At 35.4% G+C, this 22,909-nt stretch overlaps 2 protein-coding genes across 3 annotated transcripts in view; both read right to left on the minus strand.

Moving 5' to 3' along the window:
- The window catches only part of LOC103696727 (polyadenylate-binding protein 8-like), a 27,353-nt gene extending 9,306 nt beyond the window's left edge, over window positions 1-18,047 (minus strand). For both annotated transcript variants that reach the window (XM_088710530.2, XM_088710535.2), the window contains exons 1-2: window positions 8,414-18,047; window positions 201-8,285 (exon numbers count right to left, since the gene is read on the minus strand). The gene's annotated coding sequence lies outside the window, so the exon portion shown is untranslated. The remainder of the gene's footprint in view (window positions 1-200; window positions 8,286-8,413) is intronic.
- The window catches only part of LOC149751410 (uncharacterized), a 45,581-nt gene continuing 25,355 nt past the window's right edge, over window positions 2,684-22,909 (minus strand). Inside the window, exons 4-5 of the mRNA XM_088710524.1 lie at window positions 21,143-21,279; window positions 2,684-5,329 (exon numbers count right to left, since the gene is read on the minus strand). Of these exons, the coding sequence (XP_088566650.1) occupies window positions 3,713-4,600 (888 nt within the window). The 5' untranslated portion in view covers window positions 4,601-5,329; window positions 21,143-21,279 and the 3' untranslated portion in view covers window positions 2,684-3,712. The remainder of the gene's footprint in view (window positions 5,330-21,142; window positions 21,280-22,909) is intronic.

A 22,909-nucleotide genomic window follows, 5' to 3' on the forward strand; every position in this document is an offset into this window, starting at 1 on the left:
ACGACCCCCGCCCCGTTCCGGCGGGCCGCCGCGACGGTCCTAAGGTGCGGGTAGGCATAAGGCCACCAGCCACCGTGTGGAACCCTACTACCTATCAAGCATCAATAAATCTTGAAAAATTTGGCATGATACATGCACAAAATGATCACTTTTCCTATAGTGACCTGTCAGGATTATCTCAATACATACAATAACACTACCTGTCAGAGCAGTAATCACATAATCTGTCACATAATGAACCTGGACAATATTATCAATACATCATCTCAGACATATAACTCATTTGTATAAAAATCTGCTTTTCATTCCATCCATGGTCAAACCCATATCCACAACAGGATCTATAACTGTAACTATACACTATATACAACAGAAGGTTTATAATACACCAAAAGGGGATAAACCTCTATCTACATTATACTATACTATGAGCGGCACAGCTAGCAGGCAACCACTAATCCGGCTCCTCTCTATACAATACCTGCCCTGCAATCAAAAACACCAAACTGGGGAGTGAGTATATAAATACTCAGTGAGTAGAGTAGAGAGTACTATGCACATGAGACAAGATATAATCATGGCTCGAGGTGAAATCTCAAGAGCATATGAGCAGTTGTCAAGAACAGGGTACACATAACTCAACATAAGAAATAAGGAGTAAATCATCACAATCCCAATCAACTCATCTGGAGCATATATAGAATAATCAAATAAGTATTTATGATAAAATGAATATGCTCAACAGGTCATAGTACTGAATCATATAAATCAGGTGTCAATAGGTTGAATCATCAACAAGACAGCTATCGGGAGGTGGGTTTTACGCCCCAGGCGAACCAGCAACAACTCCCTACTGTCACATGCATATGCAGGATAAGACACCATATCGATAATATAAATGCTAGACAGCTGTCGGGAGGTGGGTTTTACGCCCCAGGCGAATTAGCAACAACTCCCCACTGTCACATGCATATGCAGGATAAGACACCATATTGATAATGTAAATGCTGGCCAGTATCCAGAACAGAAATCCATCTCACATCTATATACTAAACGGCACCTCGCGGGAATTCTACATCCGCGGAAAGCCATACTGCACCTCGCGGGGTCTTACTATGTCCGGCGGCAAGCAGAATATAAGTCGTAGGACCGGCCGATCCTACGCCTAGGGCCGTGTCCCCCCTAGGAAGGGATTGGGCTCCGCCCACCCAGAAGGCTACTATGTGCACACAGGCCGATGTTCAACCCCATCGACTATAGGTGTCCTGTAGATACTGCCAAGCCATGCATAAATGCCATAATGCACCCTTCCAATACTCTACTAAAAAGGAGCATAATCAAGACTACCACTCACTCGGTCATGACCCAATCATAACTAACATCAGGGTTGGGAGTGAGGAATCACGGGAGTACAATGCAACTCAATATACCATGAGAAGGGCTCTACAAGTCTTTGAAATAGAGGAAATGAAATCAATTTACAAAAGAAGTCATTTCACAATTCGGATCCAATTTAACTACTCATAAAGGAGTATAATCAAGGCTACCACTCACAAGTCTTTGAAATAGAGAAAATGAAATCAATTTACAAAAAAAAGTCATTTCACAATTTGGAACCAATTTAACTACTCATCTACCCCTTGTAATTCCTCTCAATGTTCCCTCAAATGCATGTACAAAATAATCAAACATGGAGAATCAAGATTATAGAGAAATCTACTACAATATCAATCAATATGCTCAAGTGGAATCAATTCACACTTGGCGACATTCATGAAAATGAATTAAGGATGCATATGGTGCAAAGTACGACTCCCACTCACCTGTCAATCTGGCACAGCCCTGATACGCCTCCAAAAATCTACAGCTGGCAGTGGGAAACTTCTTCCTCTTGTTCCCTAGCTTATTGCCCAACTGATACATGCATTTACAATACATTTAGGTTTGTATCAAGAGCCATAATCTACATGCCAATTATAATATAGAGAACTTTAATTGATTCAACTCCCCCGTTCTCTAAATCTTTTCTTTCTCTTTTTCTTTTTCTATTAATTAACTCATCATTTATGTATACTAGGGATTCCCTTGCATGAGTACAAGGTCCCCTTAGCTTAATCTAGGCTTAATACCCTATTATAGCATGAAATCCCCTATTTTCCACCCGGATGAACAGTAACCCGGACTGACAGTGGGTTACTTCATCCCGATTTTGATCCACTTTCAGGACTCCAAATTTGATGAAATTTTTACCTAACATTCTACACTCATAGAGGATTCCAAGGAGATAACATGCATCATCATCGGAGGCCGTTTGACCCCCTAAATAATTCACCGAAGTTGGGACTTCGACACAGTTTTTCCGTAGTGCCGGAAAAATTTGTCGAAATCCGATTCTTCCTCTTTTAACCACCTCTACAACCCTTATCCGACCCCTCTAGACTACATCCACCCTTTGTATAGCCTAATGTCATCAAAAGACTAGATAGGGACGGATATTTACCTTTTTTTTTTTGGAAATCGAGATCCTTGCGTAGAGAGGAAGGAGATCTACGTTTTTCCCTTCAGCTGGCAACGCAACCGGGATCTCCTTCCTTTCCCTTTTCTTCTTTTTCTTCCTCTTTCTTTCCTCCTTTCCTTTCCTCTTCTTTTTTTTTCCTCTCTGTTGTCGTCTGAGAACCCTCCCCCTCTCCTCTCTATTTCACTCCCGTGAGCCAGCTCAAACCCATGATTTATGTCACATCAAGACACTATTCACCCTTTGTTTAATATTATTAAATTCTCATTTTGCCCCTAACACTTCAACATATCTACTGTTATGCCATTAACTTTTGATTCCTTCCAATTTTACCCCTTATATCAATTTTAAAGGACTATTCTATTCCTTTTTATATAAAAAAAATATTTTGGGGTTATTACATCCTCTCCCTCTTATATAAAATTCGTCCTCGAATTTAAAAAAGTAAATTACCTGATTACTCAAAGGGGTTAGTGTATCCGTTCTTCATATTCTGCTCGGTGTGGTATTGGGAATCAAATAAACTGGGAGTGTTTTACCTTCTATCTCTACCACACAGGTAGGATACACATACTTCGCTTCTATACTATCCCCTATAGGTGTACTAATAGCTAAGGGAATATTCATTAATATCTTATCCTTAGCTAACTTTTTAGCAAAATAAGGGGACACAAATGAATGGGTAGCTCCACAATTAAACAACACTCTAGCTTTAATCTTATCAATGAGGAGCATACCTGTCACAGCTGCATTCGATGCCTGTGCCTCCTGTGGATTTACCGTGAACACCCTTCCTTGCCCTCTGCCTGCTGGAGCTGATGGCTGGGATGGTCCAGCACTCTGCTGTGATGCTGGTGTCTAACCTCTACCTCTGCCTACAGGCTCCCTACTACTAGGCCTGTCCATCTGCACAGAAGGGTAGGATGCTGAAGGCACAAACTGCTGGGTGGCACCCTGCGGGCATTCTCTAGCAAAATGACCCGGCTGTCCATATCTGTAACACACTCCCTGACCCATTCTGCATCTGTCAGGGTGTTGCTTCCCACATATGCCACACACTGGCCATGATTGGAACCCGGATTCAGTTCTGGCTATAGTGACTGGAGGACGAGGTACTGATGGTAGAAAAGTATCTTGTGATTGACCTCTTCCCCTCCATTTCCTCTTATGTGGGGCAGGTGGAGCTGAGCGTACAAACTACTCCGTCGGACCCTCCGAGAGATCTACTCCCTCAGATCTACCTCTACTGCTTTGCTCCTTCCCCACACTCATTTTTCTCTGTTCTCTTTCAGCTCTTTCCTCTTTGTTTCTGGTCTCCCATTGTTTTGCTTTATCTATCAGCCTAGACAAGGTGGGGACCTCTACTGCCAGTATTGTATTATAAAGCGGGAAAATCAGACCCCGCCTGAATCTTTCTATCCTGGCAGCTTCAGTGGGGATGATGTAAGGAGCATACTTCCCCAATCTAGTAAACTCACGAGCGTACTCAGATACGCTCATTCCGGGCATCTGCTTCAGCCTCTCAAACTGAAGAGCTCGATTTTGTCTCTCAGCCGGAGACAAAAACTCATCCATCACTGCTTGCCTGAACTCTTCCCAGGTTGGAGGATTCCTACTGTACAATCTGTCCTCCACTTGTCTCTGGTACCAGTCCCAGGCATCTTCCTTCATTGTAAGCCCTACAAGTTCCATAGCTCTTGCATCAGAACAAGGCAGTCTCCGTATCATCTTTTCAGTCTCCTCCAGAAATCTCTGAGGATCTTCACCTTCTTCCCCCTTAAACTCCGGGGTTCTGAGCCTAAGAAATTCCTGTACAGTAATCCCTTCATCATCTAGAGCCCGCCTGGCCAAACTTCTTGGCACAGGTACAGGAGGTGAGATGGATACTACTGACGGGGCAGGAGGTTTCCTCCGAGCAATCTGCTCTCTCAGAGCCTGATTCTCCGCCAGTAACTGTTCCATCAATGCATCTCTACTTCCTACCTCTCCTTGATCATTAACCCTCCGTCTATCAGCAGGAGGAGATTTTTCTCTTTGGGGCTCGACATGTGCAGAACCCGCATCCAATGTTATATCTGGCTCCATCCTCCTTCCAGGACGAGCAGGTCCTCTCCTTTGAGGTATTCTTTATATGTCTCTAAAAGAGTTAAAAAGAGAGGGCGGTCGTTATACACTGAGTCATAATATATTTTACTGAATTGTAAATGACTCATAAATTAACATACAGAAAAACCCTATGCTCCATAGTATAATCTTATACTTAATCCTGACTCACCCTATTGCTCTGACAGGACTCTTCTTAACCTTTGCTCTGATACCAAGCTTTGTCACGACCCCCGCCCCGTTCCGGCGGGCCGCCGCGACGGTCCTAGGGTGCGGGTAGGCATAAGGCCACCATCCACCGCGTGGAACCCTACTACCTATCAATCATCAATAAATCTTGAAAAATTTGGCATAATACAAGCACAAAATGATCACTTTTCCTATAGTGACCTGTCAGAATTATCTCAATACATACAACACTACCTGTCAGAGCAGTAATCACATAATCTGTCATATAATGAACCTGGACAATATATATCAATATATCATCTCAGGCATATAACTCATCTGTATAAAAATCTGCTTCCCATTTCATCCATGGTCAAACCCATATTCACAATAGGATCTATGACTGTAACTATACACTATATACAACAGAAGGTTTATAATACACCAAAAGAGGATAAACCTCTATCTACATTATACTATACTATGGAGCGGCACAGCTAGCAGGCAACCACTAATCCTGCTCCTCTCTATACAATACCTGCCCTGCAATCAAAAACACCAAACTAGGGAGTATATAAATACTCAGTGAGTGGAGTAGAGAGTACTATGCATATGAGACAAGATATAATCATGGCTCAAGGTGAAATCTTAAGAGCATATGAGCAGTCGTCAAGAACAAGGTACACATAACTCAACATAAGAAATAAGGAGTAAATCATCACAATCCCAATCAACTCATCTGGAGCATATATAGAATAATCAAATAAGTATGTATGATAACATGAATATGCTCAACAGGTCATAGTACTGAATCATATAAATCAGGTGTCAATAGGCTGAATCATCAACAAAACAGCTATCGGGAGGTGGGTTTTACGCCCCAGGCGAACCAGCAACAACTCCCTACTGTCACATGCATATGCAGGATAAGACACCATATCGATAATATAAATGCTAGACAGCTGTCGGGAGGTGGGTTTTACGCCCCAGGCGAACTAGCAATAACTCCCCACTGTCACATGCATATGCAGGATAAGACACCATATTGATAATGTAAATGCTGGCCAGTATCCAGAACAGAAATCCATCTCACATCTATATACTAAACGGCACCTCGCGGAAATTTTACATCCGCAGAAAGCCATACTGTACCTCGCGGGGTCTTACTATGTCCGGCGGCAAGCAGAATATAAGTCGTAGGACCGGCCGATCCTACGCCTAGGGCCGTGTCCCCCCTAGGAAGGGATTGGGCTCCGCCCACCCAGAAGGCTACTATGTGCACACAGGCCGATGTTCAACCCCATCGACTATAGGTGTCCTGTAGATACTGCCAAGCCATGCATAAATGCCATAATGCACCCTTCCAATACTCTACTAAAAAGGAGCATAATCAAGACTACCACTCACTCGGTCATGACCCAATCATAACTAACATCAGGGTTGGGAGTGAGGAATCACGGGAGTACAATGCAACTCAATATACCATGAGAAGGGCTCTACAAGTCTTTGAAATAGAGGAAATGAAATCAATTTACAAAAGAAGTCATTTCACAATTCGGATCCAATTTAACTACTCATAAAGGAGTATAATCAAGGCTACCACTCACAAGTCTTTGAAATAGAGGAAATGAAATCAATTTACAAAAGAAGTCATTTCACAATTTGGAACCAATTTAACTACTCATCTACCCCTTGTAATTCCTCTCAATGTTCCCTCAAATGCATGTACAAAATAATCAAGCATGGAGAATCAAGATTATAGAGGAATCTACTACAATATCAATCAATATGCTCAAGTGGAATCAATTCACACTTGGCGACATTCATGAAAATGAATTAAGGATGCTCATGGTGCAAAGTACGACTCCCACTCACCTGTCAATCTGGCACAGCCCTGATACGCCTCCAAAAATCTACAGCTGGCAGTGGGGAACTTCTTCCCCTTGTTCCCTAGCTTCTTGCCCAACTGATACATGCATTTACAATACATTTAGGTTTGTATCAAGAGCCATAATCTACGTGCCAATTATAATATAGAGAACTTTAATTGATTCAACTCCCCCGTTCTCTAAATCTTTTCTTTTCTCTCTTTTTCTTTTTCTATTAATTAACTCATCATTTATGTATACTAGGGATTCCCTTGCATGAGTACAAGGTCCCCTTAGCTTAATCTAGGCTTAATACCCTATTATAGCATGAAATCCCCTATTTTCCACCCGGATGAACAGTAACCCGGACTGACAGTGGGTTACTTCATCCCGGTTTTGATCCACTTTCAGGACTTCAAATTTGATGAAATTTTTACCTAACATTCTACACTCATAGAGGATTCCAAGGAGATAACATGCATCATCATCGGAGGCCGTTTGACCCCCTAAATAATTCACCGAAGTTGGAACTTCGACACAGTTTTTCCGTAGTGCCGGAAAAATTTGTCGAAATCCGATTCTTCCTCTTTTAACCACCTCTACAACCCTTATCCGACCCCTCTAGACTACATCCAACTTTTGTATAGCCTAATGTCATCAAAAGACTAGATAGGGATGGATATTTACCTTTTTCTTTTTGGAAATCGAGATCCTTGCGTAGAGAGGAAGGAGATCTACGTTTTTTCCTTCAGCTGGCAACGCAATCGGGATCTCCTTCCTTTCCCTTTTCTTCTTTTTCTTCCTCTTTCTTTCTTCCTTTCCTTTCCTCTTCTTTTTTTTTTCCTCTCCTCTCTGTTTCACTCCCGTGAGCCAGCTCAAACCCATGATTTATGTCACATCAAGACACTATTCACCCTTTGTTTAATATTATTAAATTCTCATTTTTGCCCCTAACACTTCAACATATCTACTGTTATGCCGTTAACTTTTGATTACTTCCAATTTTACCCCTTATATCAATTTTAAAGGACTATTCTATCCCTTTTTATATAAAAAAAATATTTTGGGGTTATTACAGGACTCTACAGCATTGTTAATGCCACAAATACCCCTAAACTCCCCACTCCTGGCAAAGGCAGCATTCCTTCGATTCATGAATTGCATAGCAGATATAAACATAAGTATTTCCATGCTTACGCAAATCTGTGTCAAAAGAAAATGCAATTCCATGATGGTAAAAATCTCTCACTGCAACACTAATGCTCCATTTCCTCACAATTTCTTTAACAAGCATATATACCGAGTATTTTCAAAGCATATACATGCCAACAAATTCTTTCATAGAGCCAATATATAAAATAAGAGACGGAGCAAAAACACACTTAAATGCATTAATAATTAGTAGGTATGTTTATTCTTATAGTTGTCGAAGCACAAATTTTACAATTGTAATGGAAACAAAACTAAAATAAATGTACAGTGTTTCGGCGTTCTTGTAAGTGAACGTTGAGGAAATATACACATCAAACATGCATCCTAGCTTTTGAAAAATAATATTCAACTTCACAATTGTTGTAACATATTTGTTTGATTGTGGACGAACACATGGACCGAGATAGGAGATCCTTCTCCTGTAAAAGTGCATATTAGCTTAACAAAATTTTGTTTCCATGCACTAAAAGAAGCATAGTTTAGAATTTGATTAGGGTTTCTTTCATAAGTAACATCCTTCACGAAAAGATTCCTGACTACTGCTTACCATTTGCATCCCACAAGCAAACCAAGTTTATGATGATTATAGAATACGTTGACAAACTCCTGACATCAGATATGCAGTTGAGTCCACAACGAATTAAACTGGCAGTACCACTACCCTGAAATTTGGCAATCAAGTTATCAAGCTAATGCTAGAGCTTTCCCCTCAAAATCTCACTTTTGTTTCTATGTAACCATCCAGAGCAGACTGACTTAAGACCTCAACTTTAATGCAATAACAGAATTGACATGACGATTTTAACTCAGAGAAAACACAAAACCTTTATATGCATGTTTTACACCTCTTTACAATTTGTTCATCCCGTTGGATTTCAAGAAACATATTCTCAAGCCTAACATAAACTTTGAATGCTTCGAAATCTGAAAGCACTGTGAGTACAAAGAAATTAAAGAAATCTATCAACATATGGGTTGCCTATTGAGTTAAATCTCATAATTTTATGATTGCCAGTCAATTGATAATCAACAAACAATAATTAAAATGACATATTACTCCCTAAAATAATGTCAAACATTATTTTTAACATTTTGCTAAGAAATAATATTTTTTCTGACTTTTCCGATGCAAAACCTCCAAAATGAGACAAAGATCTCAAACAATGCACCATCCTTTTAGATTAAGCATAACTTACTTTCTTGACTTCAAATATTTTTTCTAATTTAATATTTTAATATTTCTAAGCTATTGTTTTTAGTTTCTGTCAAAACTGTCAAAGTTACGAAAACAAAAAATTATTCAGCCTAGATAAGACTGAAGGAGCTTTTGATGCTTGCCCTGCAGTATTATTACAAATGCACACAATGATATCTATGATGATGTACATCATGAGTTCATTTTAAGTTGCAAACCCAAGGTTGAAACAAGAACACAATCACAAAAAGGCAACAAATGATAGAGAAAAAAGAGGAATTTTAACTGAGCCTTTAGTAAGCTAAAATCCCATCACTCACTAATAAGCTAATGTAAACACTTTGCTGAGTTGTTTAAGCCTATAAAATCCATAATTGCACCATAGGCCTGTTTGGTTGCAGATAGTTGAACATGCAACAATCCATGTTACGACAACGAGCTCAAATCCAATGTTTCAACATAGTTTGGCATCTGGCATGTAGTTACATATTAAAATACATATTTGGGGCCAAATGCACTCTACAGCTAATATAACTGCATATCAAATCATACAGTAGTTAGATGGGTGAGATTTGTCACTTCAAAGCAATAAGAATAAATTCAATAGTGGCAATGTGTAAGCAAATATAATAGTATCATTAGTAATAATACAAGATTGTCGACACTTTAGTAATATTTCAATATTGGTGTTTTTATATATAGGCATCAACCTATAAAATATATGATAAATCATTAAGTTATCTTGCTGTGGTCAGAACAACTCTGTATCTTGGTCCTAACAGTAAATGACAATTTTAACCCCAAGTGTTTGACTTAGGTAGCTTCACTTTCCAGGATTCTGTCATTTAATCTATAGCATGCACCTTCATCGGATGATAACAAAAATATCCCGCTACCAGCAAAGTTAACATGGCAATACATGGAAGCAATTTTATCATTTTCCAATAGGGCCAAGTCACAAAATTAGTCCAATTGAGAAACTTTACCCTTTATTGCTGTAATGTAATAAGACCACACTATTGTTATCATTATATGATATCATAATATCTTAATATGATATTATTGACAATCATAATATATAATATTGCAATCACATAATATCATAGTATCTTGTGAAATATAACGTGTATTAAAATCAATGCTTAATGCCAGCCTGTGCCTATTGGTGTCAACCAACATGCATCATGAACCATTCACGAGGTCATTACTAAGTTGTATGTTGGCCAGTATAGATCTAAGTTGGCCCCTATCAAACCATGCCGGTTCAAGATGAGAAAATACAGCTTAATATTGAGCCAGAAGTCATTTTTTTCTTCCAATACGGCACATACCTTGGTGACCACTGGCCTGCATGCCCCATGCCAACAACACTTAAATCTTGATACTAATCAAATACGCATTATGCCAATAATTTAATATAAAATTATAATTTTCTGACAAATGAAAAAATAATGTGATGAATGATATAATAATGTACTGCATTATTATCGGATATCCATATACAAATTTTATAATTATATATTATTATATTTAGTGTAGTATCAGAAAATAATGGAATAATGTATATTACAATAATAAATTATTTATTATATTAATATAGTAAATATATTATTATATTATAAGAGTTCCTTACTTCAGATATGTTGTTTATCTTGACTACTATATTCTTACAGGGATTTAATAGTATTATTTATGACGATGCCACTAATACACTTGATAAAATGTGATGATATTTTTATCATACATGATATTAGTATATAACTGTAAATTATCATAAATTATTCAACTATCATATTCACATTACATCTCTTAATTACATCTAGCCAAATAGTCGCTTTCCATTGGCTGAAAGTGTATGCACAATCAACCAAACATCTGATATAGTAGCAAAATACTGAAATTATAATTACATGTAGCTTCATCTACATAGAATTCCCAAGCACGGTCTACAGAACATCAACCACATGTAGTTTGACCCAGCCAAGAATAAAAAGAAAAAAAAAAGAAACTATTTCATTATAAAACATCGTTTACCTCAATGATTAAGTTATCACTTCCAACTGAAGGAGTCTGGCTACCAAATCTTACCCTTTATAATTTTTTCAGTAAGATACTCCCTTGTATCAATAAAGATCCAACAGGCTGTCATCTTCTATTCAACAGGAAGAATGAAGGACAGTTTACTTTTCACACTTGATTCTGGTCATGACACAGTAACCTAAATCGCTAATCCTGATACCTTGTGATGACTTTAGCTAAACCTCGAAATTTAATGCAGATTAAGAATGGTGAGGCTATATACATAGCCTAACTTGTAATAACAAAATCTCTCTCACCCTACTTATGTATTCTATATGCCAGTTCATACGCTTGCATGTTGCTGATCATGCAACATGCCATTAGAACTTATAAGAGTACCTAATTTAGGTTTCTTTTTAGAACTTATAATAATTGATACCAATTATTGGCCTGGAGTGGCAAACCCAAGAGAAAGGGGTGAATTGGATTTTATAAATTTTTTGTGAAAATAAAATCAAATCCCTTCAAGTTTTTAAATCTAATGAAATAAACTAGATGCAACTAGTATAGCAAGTAATAATCACAATTATACAACTAAGTATGGAAAAATAAAGAGTGAAGGAAAGAAAAGTGATAAATGACGATTTATAGTGGTTCGGTCACCTTGTGAGCCTATATCCATTCCCCTTCTTTCCAAGATTTAATCCACTATTCTTATCCAAAGCTTTACAAAATGCTTGTCTTCCGGGTGCAAGCAATCTTTACACTTGGTGATATCCGAGCTAACCTTTGGTTGATCTACTCCCTCAAGCATTCCCTTGTTTACCTAGAGTACAATCCTCCCAAGCAATCACTCTCTATCACTCAAGCTAACAAGAGCTCAATAACTCTCTAACAATATTTAATCAAAATAACAAGAATGAAAATAATACAACTTATCTCTCAAGAATAAACAAATATAAGCACTACACTCAATTTCTCAACAAGAAAGGCTTTTTACTTGTAAGCACAATACTCTCTTGATTTCTCTTCAATTCTTTCTTTTAAATGTTGATGAAGATACTCCTATTTATAGGCTTCAAGAGTTAATAGCCATTGATGTTGAGAAAAGACCAAAATACCCTTTAATTGGGCTCCAAAATTTGAATTTCAAATTTGAAAATTCGCAGTTTCAACTTTGTGATTTGATATGATAGATTGGAGCCTCTGTTTCCTCCTTCAAACGATTTTTTCTGCACAAACCATAGAAGGATGTAAAGTAAATTTATGAGTTGTCCACTTGCTGTATTTTTTCCAGATTTTTCCTCCATGTGGTTTGGGAGACGTAGTCAAAATACCAAAGCTGGTTTTGAAAAGCTGTCTACTGCAATTACTTTATTTGCAGCTCTTATTTCACTTACTAGAAGTTAGATCTAAAAAATTTGCAAAACATAAACTTATAGATATATGAGTCTAGTATAAAATAATCAAATTTCATAGCACTTTAGTTAGTACATCTCCAGATATGCCAAAAATACTAAGACAATATCTAAGGAGTGTATGTAACAATCATGTTACTAAGAATGATTCATTCACTTGAATGTATACCACTTTCATTTATACAAAAAGTAATATTTAAAAAAATATAAATAACTACTAAAATATCATCATTAATTATTAATTCAATTCATATTTATAACCAACCTTTTAAGAAGTGCAATGCCAAGGAATTCATGTATGCATATAAAACAAGGTAATATACAACATACTAACAACACTTTGAAAATCTTCTTAATAAATATTCGCATAATGTTTGCTATCATCACAATCAATCTTATAAAAACTTAGTCTAACAATCTTTCCCTTTTTGATGATGACAAACATTGATGACTAAATAAATGACTAATATTACTCCCCCTTTTGACATCAACAGAAATATTTATAGATAGATGATCACATAATTAACTCTCCCTTAATCTATGCATTGAATATAAAATATAAAAAGAACTAATACAGATTAATAGCATTAGTATTATCACACATAATCGAAATATGATCATATGACAAATCAAAGTCATCTAATTGTTGTCTCATCCAAAAAAATTGTGCACAACAACTACCGGCCGCGATGTATTCCGCCTCCGCCGTAGAAAGTGCAACTGAGTTTTGTTTTCGATTAAACCATGAAACTAAGGCATGTCCAAGAAGCCCGCTAGTACTTTTTCAGTCTAACCTACATCCGGCAAAGTCCGCATCCATATATCCAACTAGGTCAAAATTCGTATCCTTAGGATAGAATAGGCTTAGATTTTGAGTGCCAATAAGATATCTAAGAATATGTTTAACAGCTATAACATGTGATTCCTTAGGACAAGTTGAAATCGAGCACATAAGCACATACTAAACATAATATCAGGTCTATTTTCCGTTAAATATAAAAGCGAGCCGATCATACCGCGATATATCTTTTCATTAACACTTCTACCATTTTCATCCTTATCAAGCTTTGTTGGACTCATAGGGGTTCCAATTGACTTTGCTCCATCCATCTTGAATCGTTTGAGTAGATCCCTTGTATACTTAGCTTGATTGATGAAAAATCCATCTTTGCCTTGTTTGATTTGCAATCCGAGAAAATAGTTCAATTTGCCCATCATGCTCTTCTTGAATTCACCTTGCATACACTTAGAGAATTCTTTACATATATCTTCATAGTAGCACCGAAAATGATATCATCAACATATATTTGAAAAATAAGCATTTCTTTGTCGCATCTTTTGATAAAAAGAGTGATATCTAATTTATCTCTAGAAAAATTAATTTTAATTAACAATTTACTCAATCTATCATATCAAGCCCTAAGTGCTTGTTTTAAACCATATAAAGCCTTTTTGAGTTTAAAAACATGATCCAGATATGCATGATTTTCAAAATTTGGAGGTTGTTGAACATAAACTTCCTTCAAAATATAACCATTTAAAAATGCACTCTTAACATCCATTTGAAAAAGTTTGAAATTTTTGAAAGATACAAATGCGAGTAACAAACATTCTAATTGCTTCTAATCTAGCTACCGGTGTAAATGTTTCATCAAAATCAATTTTCTCTCTTTGATTATAACCTTGGGCAACTAAACGGGCCTTATTTCTAATAACAATACTAGATTCATCCATTTTGTTTCTAAAAATCCATTTTGTACGAATAACTGGATGATCATTAGGCCTTGGGACTAAAGTCCAAACTTGATTTCTTTCGAATTGGTTTAACTCCTCTTGCATAGCAAAAATCCAACTTTCATCGTTTTCGGCGTCTTTAAAATGTTTTGGCTCAATTTGTGAAAGAAATGCTAAATGATTCACAATATTATGTAAAGAAGAACGAGTTTTTACGCCTTCATCGGGATTACCAATAATGAGCTCTTGTGGATGATTATGAGCAAATCTCCACTCTTTTGGTAAATCGTCATGTTGCTCAGTTGGAGTTTGTACATTTCTTTGAAGTTGAGAAGTTGACGGTTCTTCTTGTTTCGATTCTTGAACTCTTTCTTGAGTCGCTTGTTAATTATCAAGCTTTCAACATTCACTTCATCATCATCATTAGTAGTAACTTTTGAAATAAAGGCATAGATTCATCAAATGCAACATAAATAGATTCTTCTATCAACAAAGTTCTTTTATTAAACACTCTATATACTTCACTAGATGAAGAATAACCAATAAAAGCAGCCTCATCGGATTTTGCATCAAACTTGCCTATTATCCTTACCATTATTCAATTCATAACACTTACAACCAAATGCACGCAAATGACTAATATTCGGTTTTCTATCATTCCAAAGTTCGTAAGGTGTCTTCTTCAAAATAGGTCTAATCATGGCGCGGTTCATCACATAACATGCAGTGTGGATGGTTTCAGCCCAAAAGTACCTTGGTAGATTGTTTTCACAGAGCTTAGTCCTAGCCATTTTCTCTAAGGTTCTATTCTTTCTTTCAACAACATCGTTTTGATGTGGAGTTCTAGGGGCTGAGAAGTTATGATCTATACCATTTTCATCACAAAAAGTTTGAAAAGGAGTGTTTTCAAGTTCACCACCATGGTCGGTTCTTATGCTAGTGATCAAAAAATCTTTTTTGTTTTGAAGATTACGACAAGATTTTGAAAACTCGTAAAAAGCTTCATCCTTATGAGTTAAGAATTTCAGCCAAGTAAATCTACTATAATCATCTACCATGATAAGTGCATATGATCTACCACGAAGACTAATTGTCCTAGAAGGACCAAATAAATCCATGTGAATCAATTGCAAGCATCTAGAAGTAGATACAACATTCTTTGATTGAAATAGAATTCTAGTTTGTTTTTCTAGCTGGCATGCATGACAAAGTCGATCTTTAACAAAGCTAATTTTAGGCAATTCTATAACAAGATCTTTTCCAACAAGTTTAGAAATCAAGTCCATATTAGAATGAGCAAGTCTTCTATGCCATAACCAACCATTATCACTCATAGCTGCAAGACATTTAACATCAACATCAACAACATTATGTAAATCAATCATGTAAACATTATCAAGTCTATGACCAACAAATAAGATTTTCTTTTCAAGAATGCTTTCAATAACACAATAAAAATTTTCAAATACAACTCTATTATTACCCTTATCACATAATTGACTTATGCCAAGCAAGTTATGTTTCAAACCAACTAATAACACATTATCAATAATAGGATTAGGAGCTTTACCAAAATGCTTTTGAAGAACTTCATGATGAGTTTCAAAAATTTAGAGTTAAAAATAAAGTACTTAAAAAGATGATTTCAATGCTTAGTGAAGAATGTGAGGATTTAAAAAATGAGAATGAAATGTTGAAAAGTACGAATGAAAATCTTATTTCTAGTTCAAATTATTTAAAAGAAGAAAATAAGGTTTTAAAGAAAAAGATTGAGGATTTAAATTCTATTATTGATAATATGTTATTAATTGATGGTTTGAAGCATAACGTGCTTAGTATAAGTCAATTATGTGATAAGGGTAACAAAGTTGTATTTGAAAATTCTCATTCTGTTATTGAAAGCATTCTTGAAAAGAAAACTTTATTTGTTGGTCATGGACTTGATAATGTTTACATGGTTGATTTACATAATGTTGTTGATGTTGATGTTAAATATCTTGCGGCTATGAGTGATAATGGTTGGTTATGGTATAGAAGACTTGCTCCTTCTAATATGGACTTGATTTCTAAACTTGCTAAAAAAGATCTTGTTATAGAATTGCCTAAAATTAGCTTTGTTAAAGATCGACTTTGTCATGCATGCCAACTAGGAAAACAAACTAGAATTCCATTTCAATCAAAGAATGTTGTATCTACTTCTAGATGCTTGCAATTGATTCACATGGATTTATTTGGTCTTTCTTGGACAATTAGTCTTCGTGGTAGATCATATGCACTTATCATGGTAGATGATTGTAGTAGATTTACTTCGGTGAAATTCTTAACTCATAAGGATGAAGCTTTTTACGAGTTTTCAAAACTTTGTCGTAATCTTCAAAACAAAAAAGGTTTTATGATCACTAGCATAAGAACCGACCATGGTGGTGAATTTGAAAACACTCATCTTCAAACTTTTTGTGATGAAAATGGTATAGATCATAACTTCTTAGCCCCTAGAACTCTACAGCAAAACGATGTTGTTGAAAAAAAGAATAGAACATTAGAGAAAATGGCTAGGACTATGCTTTGTGAAAACAATCTACCAAGATACTTTTGGGCTGAAGCCGTCAACACTGTATGTTATGTGATAAACCGTGTTGTTATGTGATAAACCGTGCCATGATTAGACCTATTTTGAAGAAGACACCTTACGAACTTTGGAATGATTGAAAACCGAATATTAGTCATTTGCATGCATTTGGTTGTAAGTGTTACGCATTGAATAATGGTAAGGATAATAATTTAGGCAAGTTTGATGCAAAATATAATGAGACTGTTTTTATTGGTTATTCTTCATCTAGTAGAGCATATAGAGTGTTTAATAAAAGAACCTTGTTGATAGAAGAACCTATTCATGTTGCATTTGATGAATCTATGCCTTTTATTTCAAAAGTTACTACTAATGATGATGATGATGAAGTGAATGTTGAAAGCTTGACAATTAACAAGCAAATGCCTCAAGAAAGAGTTCAAGAATCGAAACAAGAAGAACCGTCAACTTCTCAACTTCAAAGAAATGTACAAACTCCAACCGAGCAACATGACGATTTACCAAAAGAATGGAGATTTGCTCATAATCATCCACAAGAGCTCATTATTGGTAATCTCGGTGAAGGTGTAAAAACTAGTTCTTTACGTAATATTGTAAATCATTTAGCATTTCTTTCACAAATTGAGCCAAAACATTTTAAAGAGGCCAAAAATGATGAAAGTTGGATTTTTGCTATGCAAGAGGAGTTAAACCAATTCGAAAGAAATCAAGTTTGGACTTTAGTCCCAAGGCCTAATGATCATCTAGTTATTCGTACAAAATGAATTTTTAGAAACAAAGTGGATGAATTTGGTATTGTTATTAGAAACAAGGCTAGTTTAGTTGCCCAAAGTTACAATCAAAAAGAGAATTGATTTTGATGAAACATTTGCACCGGTAGCTAGATTAGAAGCAATTAGAATATTACTTGCATTTGCATCTTTCAAAAATTTCAAACTTTTTTAAATGGATGTTAAGAGTGCATTTTTAAATGGTTATATTTTGGAGGAAGTTTATGTTGAACAACCTCCTGGTTTTAAAAATCATGTATATCTGGATCATGTTTTTAAACTCAAAAAGGCATTATATGGTTTAAAACAAGCACCTAGAGTTTGGTATGATAGATTTGAGTAAATTTTTGATTAAAAATAATTTTTCTAAAGATAAATTAGATACCACTCTTTTTATCAAAACATGCGACAAAGACATGCTTATTGTTCAAATATATGTTGATGATAAGCAAGGTCGGTTGATTGAATGATTCGAAAAAATATCTCCAAGAGCTAATGATGCTATCTTTGTTGGCGTCTTGCGTAACAAAGGCAAGATGAAAGGCGGCTCATTTTCGGTGCTACTAATGAAGATCTGTGTAAAGAATTCTCTAAGTGTATACAAGATGAATTCGAGATGAGCATGATGAGCAAATTGAATTACTTTCTCGGATTGCAAATCAAATAAAGTAAAGACGGAATTTTTATCAATCAAGCTAAGTATACAAGGGATCTACTCAGACGATTCAAGATGGATGGAGCAAAGCCAATTGGAACCCCTATGAGTCCATCAACAAAGCTTGATAAGAATGAAAACAATAAAAGTGTTGATGAAAAGATATATCGCGGTATGATCGGCTCGCTTTTATATTTAACGGCAAGTAGACCTGATATTATGTTTAGTGTGTGCTTATGTGCTCGATTTCAATCTTGTCATAAGGAATCGCATGTTATAGCTGTTAAACATATTCTTAGATATCTTATTGGCACTCAAAATCTAGGCCTATTCTATCCTAAGGGTATGAATTTTGACCTAGTTGGATATACGGATGCGGACTTTGCTGGATGTAGGTTAGACTGAAAAAGTACTAGCGGGTCTTGCCAATTTCTTGGACGTGTCTTAGTTTCATGGTTTAGTCGAAAACAAAACTCAATTGCACTTTCTACAGCGGAGGCGGAATACATCGCCGCCAGTAGTTGTGCACAAATTCTTTGGATGAGACAACAATTACACGACTTTGATTTGTCATATGATCATATTCCAATTATGTGTGATAATACTAGTGCTATTTATTTGTCTAGAAATTCGATTCAACACTCTAGATCGAAGCACATAGATATTAGATATCACTTCTTAGGAGATCATGTGCAAAAAAGAGATATTGTCCTAGATTATGTTCACACAGATAAATAATTAGCAGACATATTCACTAAACCTTTGAACGAGGATAGATTTTCCTATATTAGGCGAGAACTCGGCATGATCAATGCATAGATTAAGGGGGAGTTAATTATGTGATCGTCTATCTATAAATGTTTCTGTTGATGTTGAAAGGGGGAGTAATATAGTCATTTATTTAGTCATCAATGTTTGACACCATAAAAAAGGGGGAGATTGTTAGACTAAGTTTTTATAAGATTGATTTTGATGATAGCAAACATTATGCGAATATTTATTAAGAAGATTTTCAAAGTGTTATTAGTATGTTGCATATTACCTTGTTTTATATGCATACATGAATTCATTGGCATTGCACTTCATAAAAGGTTGGTTATAAATATGAATTGGATTAATAATTAATGATGATATTTTAGTAGTTGTTTATACTTTTTTTAAATATTACTTTTTGTATAAATGAAGTGGTATACATTCAAGTGAATCAATCATTCTTAGTAACATGATTGTTACATACACTCCTTAGACACTGTCTTAGTATTTTTGACATATCTCGAGACATACTAACTAAATTGCTACGAAATTTGATTATGTTATAACAGACTCATATATCTAAAAGTTTATGTTTTGCAAACTTTTTAGCTCGAACTTCTAGTACATGAAATAAGAGCTGCAAATAAAGTAACTGCAGCAGATAACTTTTCAGAACCAGCTTTGGTATTTTGATTACATCTCCCAAACCACATGGAGGAAAAATCTGAAAAAAATACAGCAAGTAAACAACTCATAGATCTACTTTATATCCTGTTGTGGCTTGTGCAGAAAAAATCGTTTGAAGGAGGAAACAAAGGCTCTAATCTGTCCTATCAAATCAGAAAGTTGAAACTCAAAATTTTCAAATTTGAAATTCAAATTTTGGAGCCCAATTCAAGGGTATTTTGGTCTTTTCTCAACACCAACGGCTATTATCTCTTGAAGCCTATAAATAGGAGTATCTTCATCAACATTTAAAAGAAAGAATTGAAGAAAAATTAAGAGAGTATTGTGATTACAAGTAAAAAGCCTTTCTTGTTGAGAAATTGAGTGTAGTGCTTATGTTAGCTTATTCTTGAGAGAAGTTGTATTATTTTCATTCTTGTTATTTTGATTAAATATTGTAAGAGAGTTGTTGAGCTCTTGTTAGCTTGAGTGATAGAGAGTGATTGCTTGGGAGGATTGTACTCTAGGTAAACAAGAGAATGCTTGAGGGAGTAGATCAACCAAGGGTTAGCTCGGATATCACCAAGTGTAAAAATTGCTTGCACTCGGAAGACAAGTATTTTGTAATGCTTTGGATAAGTATAGTGGATTACATCTCGGAAAGAAGTCACGAAAAATGGATGTAGGCTCACTAGATAACCGAACCACTATAAATCGTCGTGTATCACTTTTCTTTCCTTCACTCTATTTTTTCATGCTTAGTTGTATAATTGTGATTGTATTTAGTTTATTTTATTAGATTTAAAAACTTGAGGGGATTTGATTTTATTTCCGCAAAATTTTATAAAATCCAATTCACCCCCTCCCTCTTGGGTTTGCCACTCCGGGCCAATAGTTATCACTTCCAACTAAAAGAGTCTGGCTACCAAATCTTACCCTTTATAATTTTTTCAGTAAGATACCCCCTTGTATCAATTAAGATCCAACATGCTGTCATCTTCTATTCAACAAGAAGAATAAAGGACAATTTACTTTTTAGACTTGATTATGGTCATGACACAGTAACCTAAATCGCTAATCCTGATACCTTGTGATGACTTTAGCTAAACCTCAAAATTCAATGCAGATAAAGAATGGTGAGGCTATATACATAGCCTAACTTGCAAAAACAAAATCTCTCTCACCCTACTTATGTATTCTATATGCCAGTTCATACACTTGCCACGTTGCTGATCATGCGACAGGCCATTAGAACTTATAAGAGTACCTAATTTAAGTTTCTTTTTCGAACTTCAATCTCGAGCTTCATCTGCTACTAGGATCTCAATGGCAATGGCAAATGCAAAACCTCTGACATGCTATAAGATTGAAAAGCTTCCATTATTTATAATTACTAGTTGTTAGACTGTAAGCTTGACAATAATGTTAAAAGGGAACTTACAATTAAATAAAATCTACCTGAATAACAGTAGTTACCTGTGGAGGAATAAGGGCAGGAGGAGCTTGACGATAAAATAGTTGTTGTCCAAGACCAGCGGGACCGGGGGGTACATGGGAACATGAGGACCAATGGCAGGTATCATTTCTACAAATCGCATTTGTGAAAACTGTGCCTGAATTTAATAATGACAAACTATCAACAAGAAAGGGCTACAGCAAAAAAAAGAGATTAATTGGCAATGTGTATAAAATGGAAAGAATAAAGAGTTTCAAATCATCAATATATTCCTATTACTTTAGCAATATTGACCCAAAGAAAACAAAATACAAACCAAATGTGTAATGACTATGAAGTATTAAATATTTTCAGGGTAAGATGAAAGCACAAGCAGGATTGATGCAAACCAGCACTATGACAAAAGAGTGAATATATACTTGTCCAAAACACTACAAAAACTACAACAAAAGGAAACCAGCTCATCTCGAGGAGCAGGGGGTGGTGGGAACAAAAGGCTCCTCATAAATATTAACCTATATGGAATATTAACTTCAGTTCAAAATTGCCAAAAATACAAAAATGAAGAACTTATATGACATAAAATACTTTAAAACGTTGAATAATAATTTTTCATGGCTTCTTTGTTTTTATTCCTATTATTTCATTTTTTTTTAAATTTTTTCTCGAGTTTACTGAGAAACTTTGTAACTTGGAGCACAACTTTGAAAGCTGCCAAAATTGAGCAAAGTGAAACAACACAAAACTAGACAAAAATGAAACTGCAAGCAACATTTCAAGCCGTGCTTTTGCGTGAATTGATCTACTTTTTTGGAGTCTTTCTCGACATAGGGTCCACAAATATTCATGACTTTGCTTCTACTCATGTCCTTAAGTACAATGCTCAGATTTCTGTCAAATGGTATATAATCAACCAGCAAAAGCCAATATATTGTTGAAGCACCTTAACAGAAAATCATCTTCATCATTTGATAGAATTTCATATGTTTCTATATCAACTGATATTTGAAATTAATATCTTAAAAACTGTGCAAATTTTATACTTCGATTATTCAAAAGTATCTATAGTTCTTTTAATACAATTCATGATCATTCTATTTATACATAAACTCGCCAACATTTTTCAGAACTCCCAAAGACTTTCCCAAATTAAAGATATTCTTCCTTGCCAAATCAACTGTCACTCCTTCCTGACTTCAATGATGAGGAGAAATTTACATCATCCAAATATATTATGTGTATAATAGAAAAACATTAGTCAAACGGTACACACAAAACGAAAGCCAATAAGGTTCTTGCTAAGAATAGTCCAATAGATGTGTCAAAATACTCCTTTAGAGTTACTAAATACATCTCTTGTTGCTCCAAAATTTTTCATCAAGAGATTTTATCCCTGCTTGCGTAGTTATACATCCGAATATCATTTAGAAAAAACATCATTCAATCATTCAAATCGCTAATATTTTCTATTTGAATTATTTTTTTTATTATATATATATATATATATATATATATATATATATATATATATATCAGAACAAAAACTATAAAATAGCATAATGCTTTCATGCAAGGTTCACAAATATACATTGGAAGCCCTTTCACATTTCTTAATATCACTTTGGACCTCTCACATTAATTTGATATTTCTTGACTTGCTGCGGAGAATTGTCCAGACTTACTTTATCTGAGTGATTTATTACCATCTTGTCCTTTGATAAAGTTAGCTTTTCAATTTGACACCATTTTCTTAAGAGCACAAAGGACTGTAAACCGGATTACCTTCT

Source organism: Phoenix dactylifera, chromosome 14 (assembly GCF_051530095.1).
Source record: "Phoenix dactylifera cultivar Ajwa chromosome 14, Ajwa_hap1_PhDact_Kaust_v1.1, whole genome shotgun sequence".
Classification (NCBI taxonomy): Eukaryota; Viridiplantae; Streptophyta; class Magnoliopsida; order Arecales; family Arecaceae; genus Phoenix; species Phoenix dactylifera.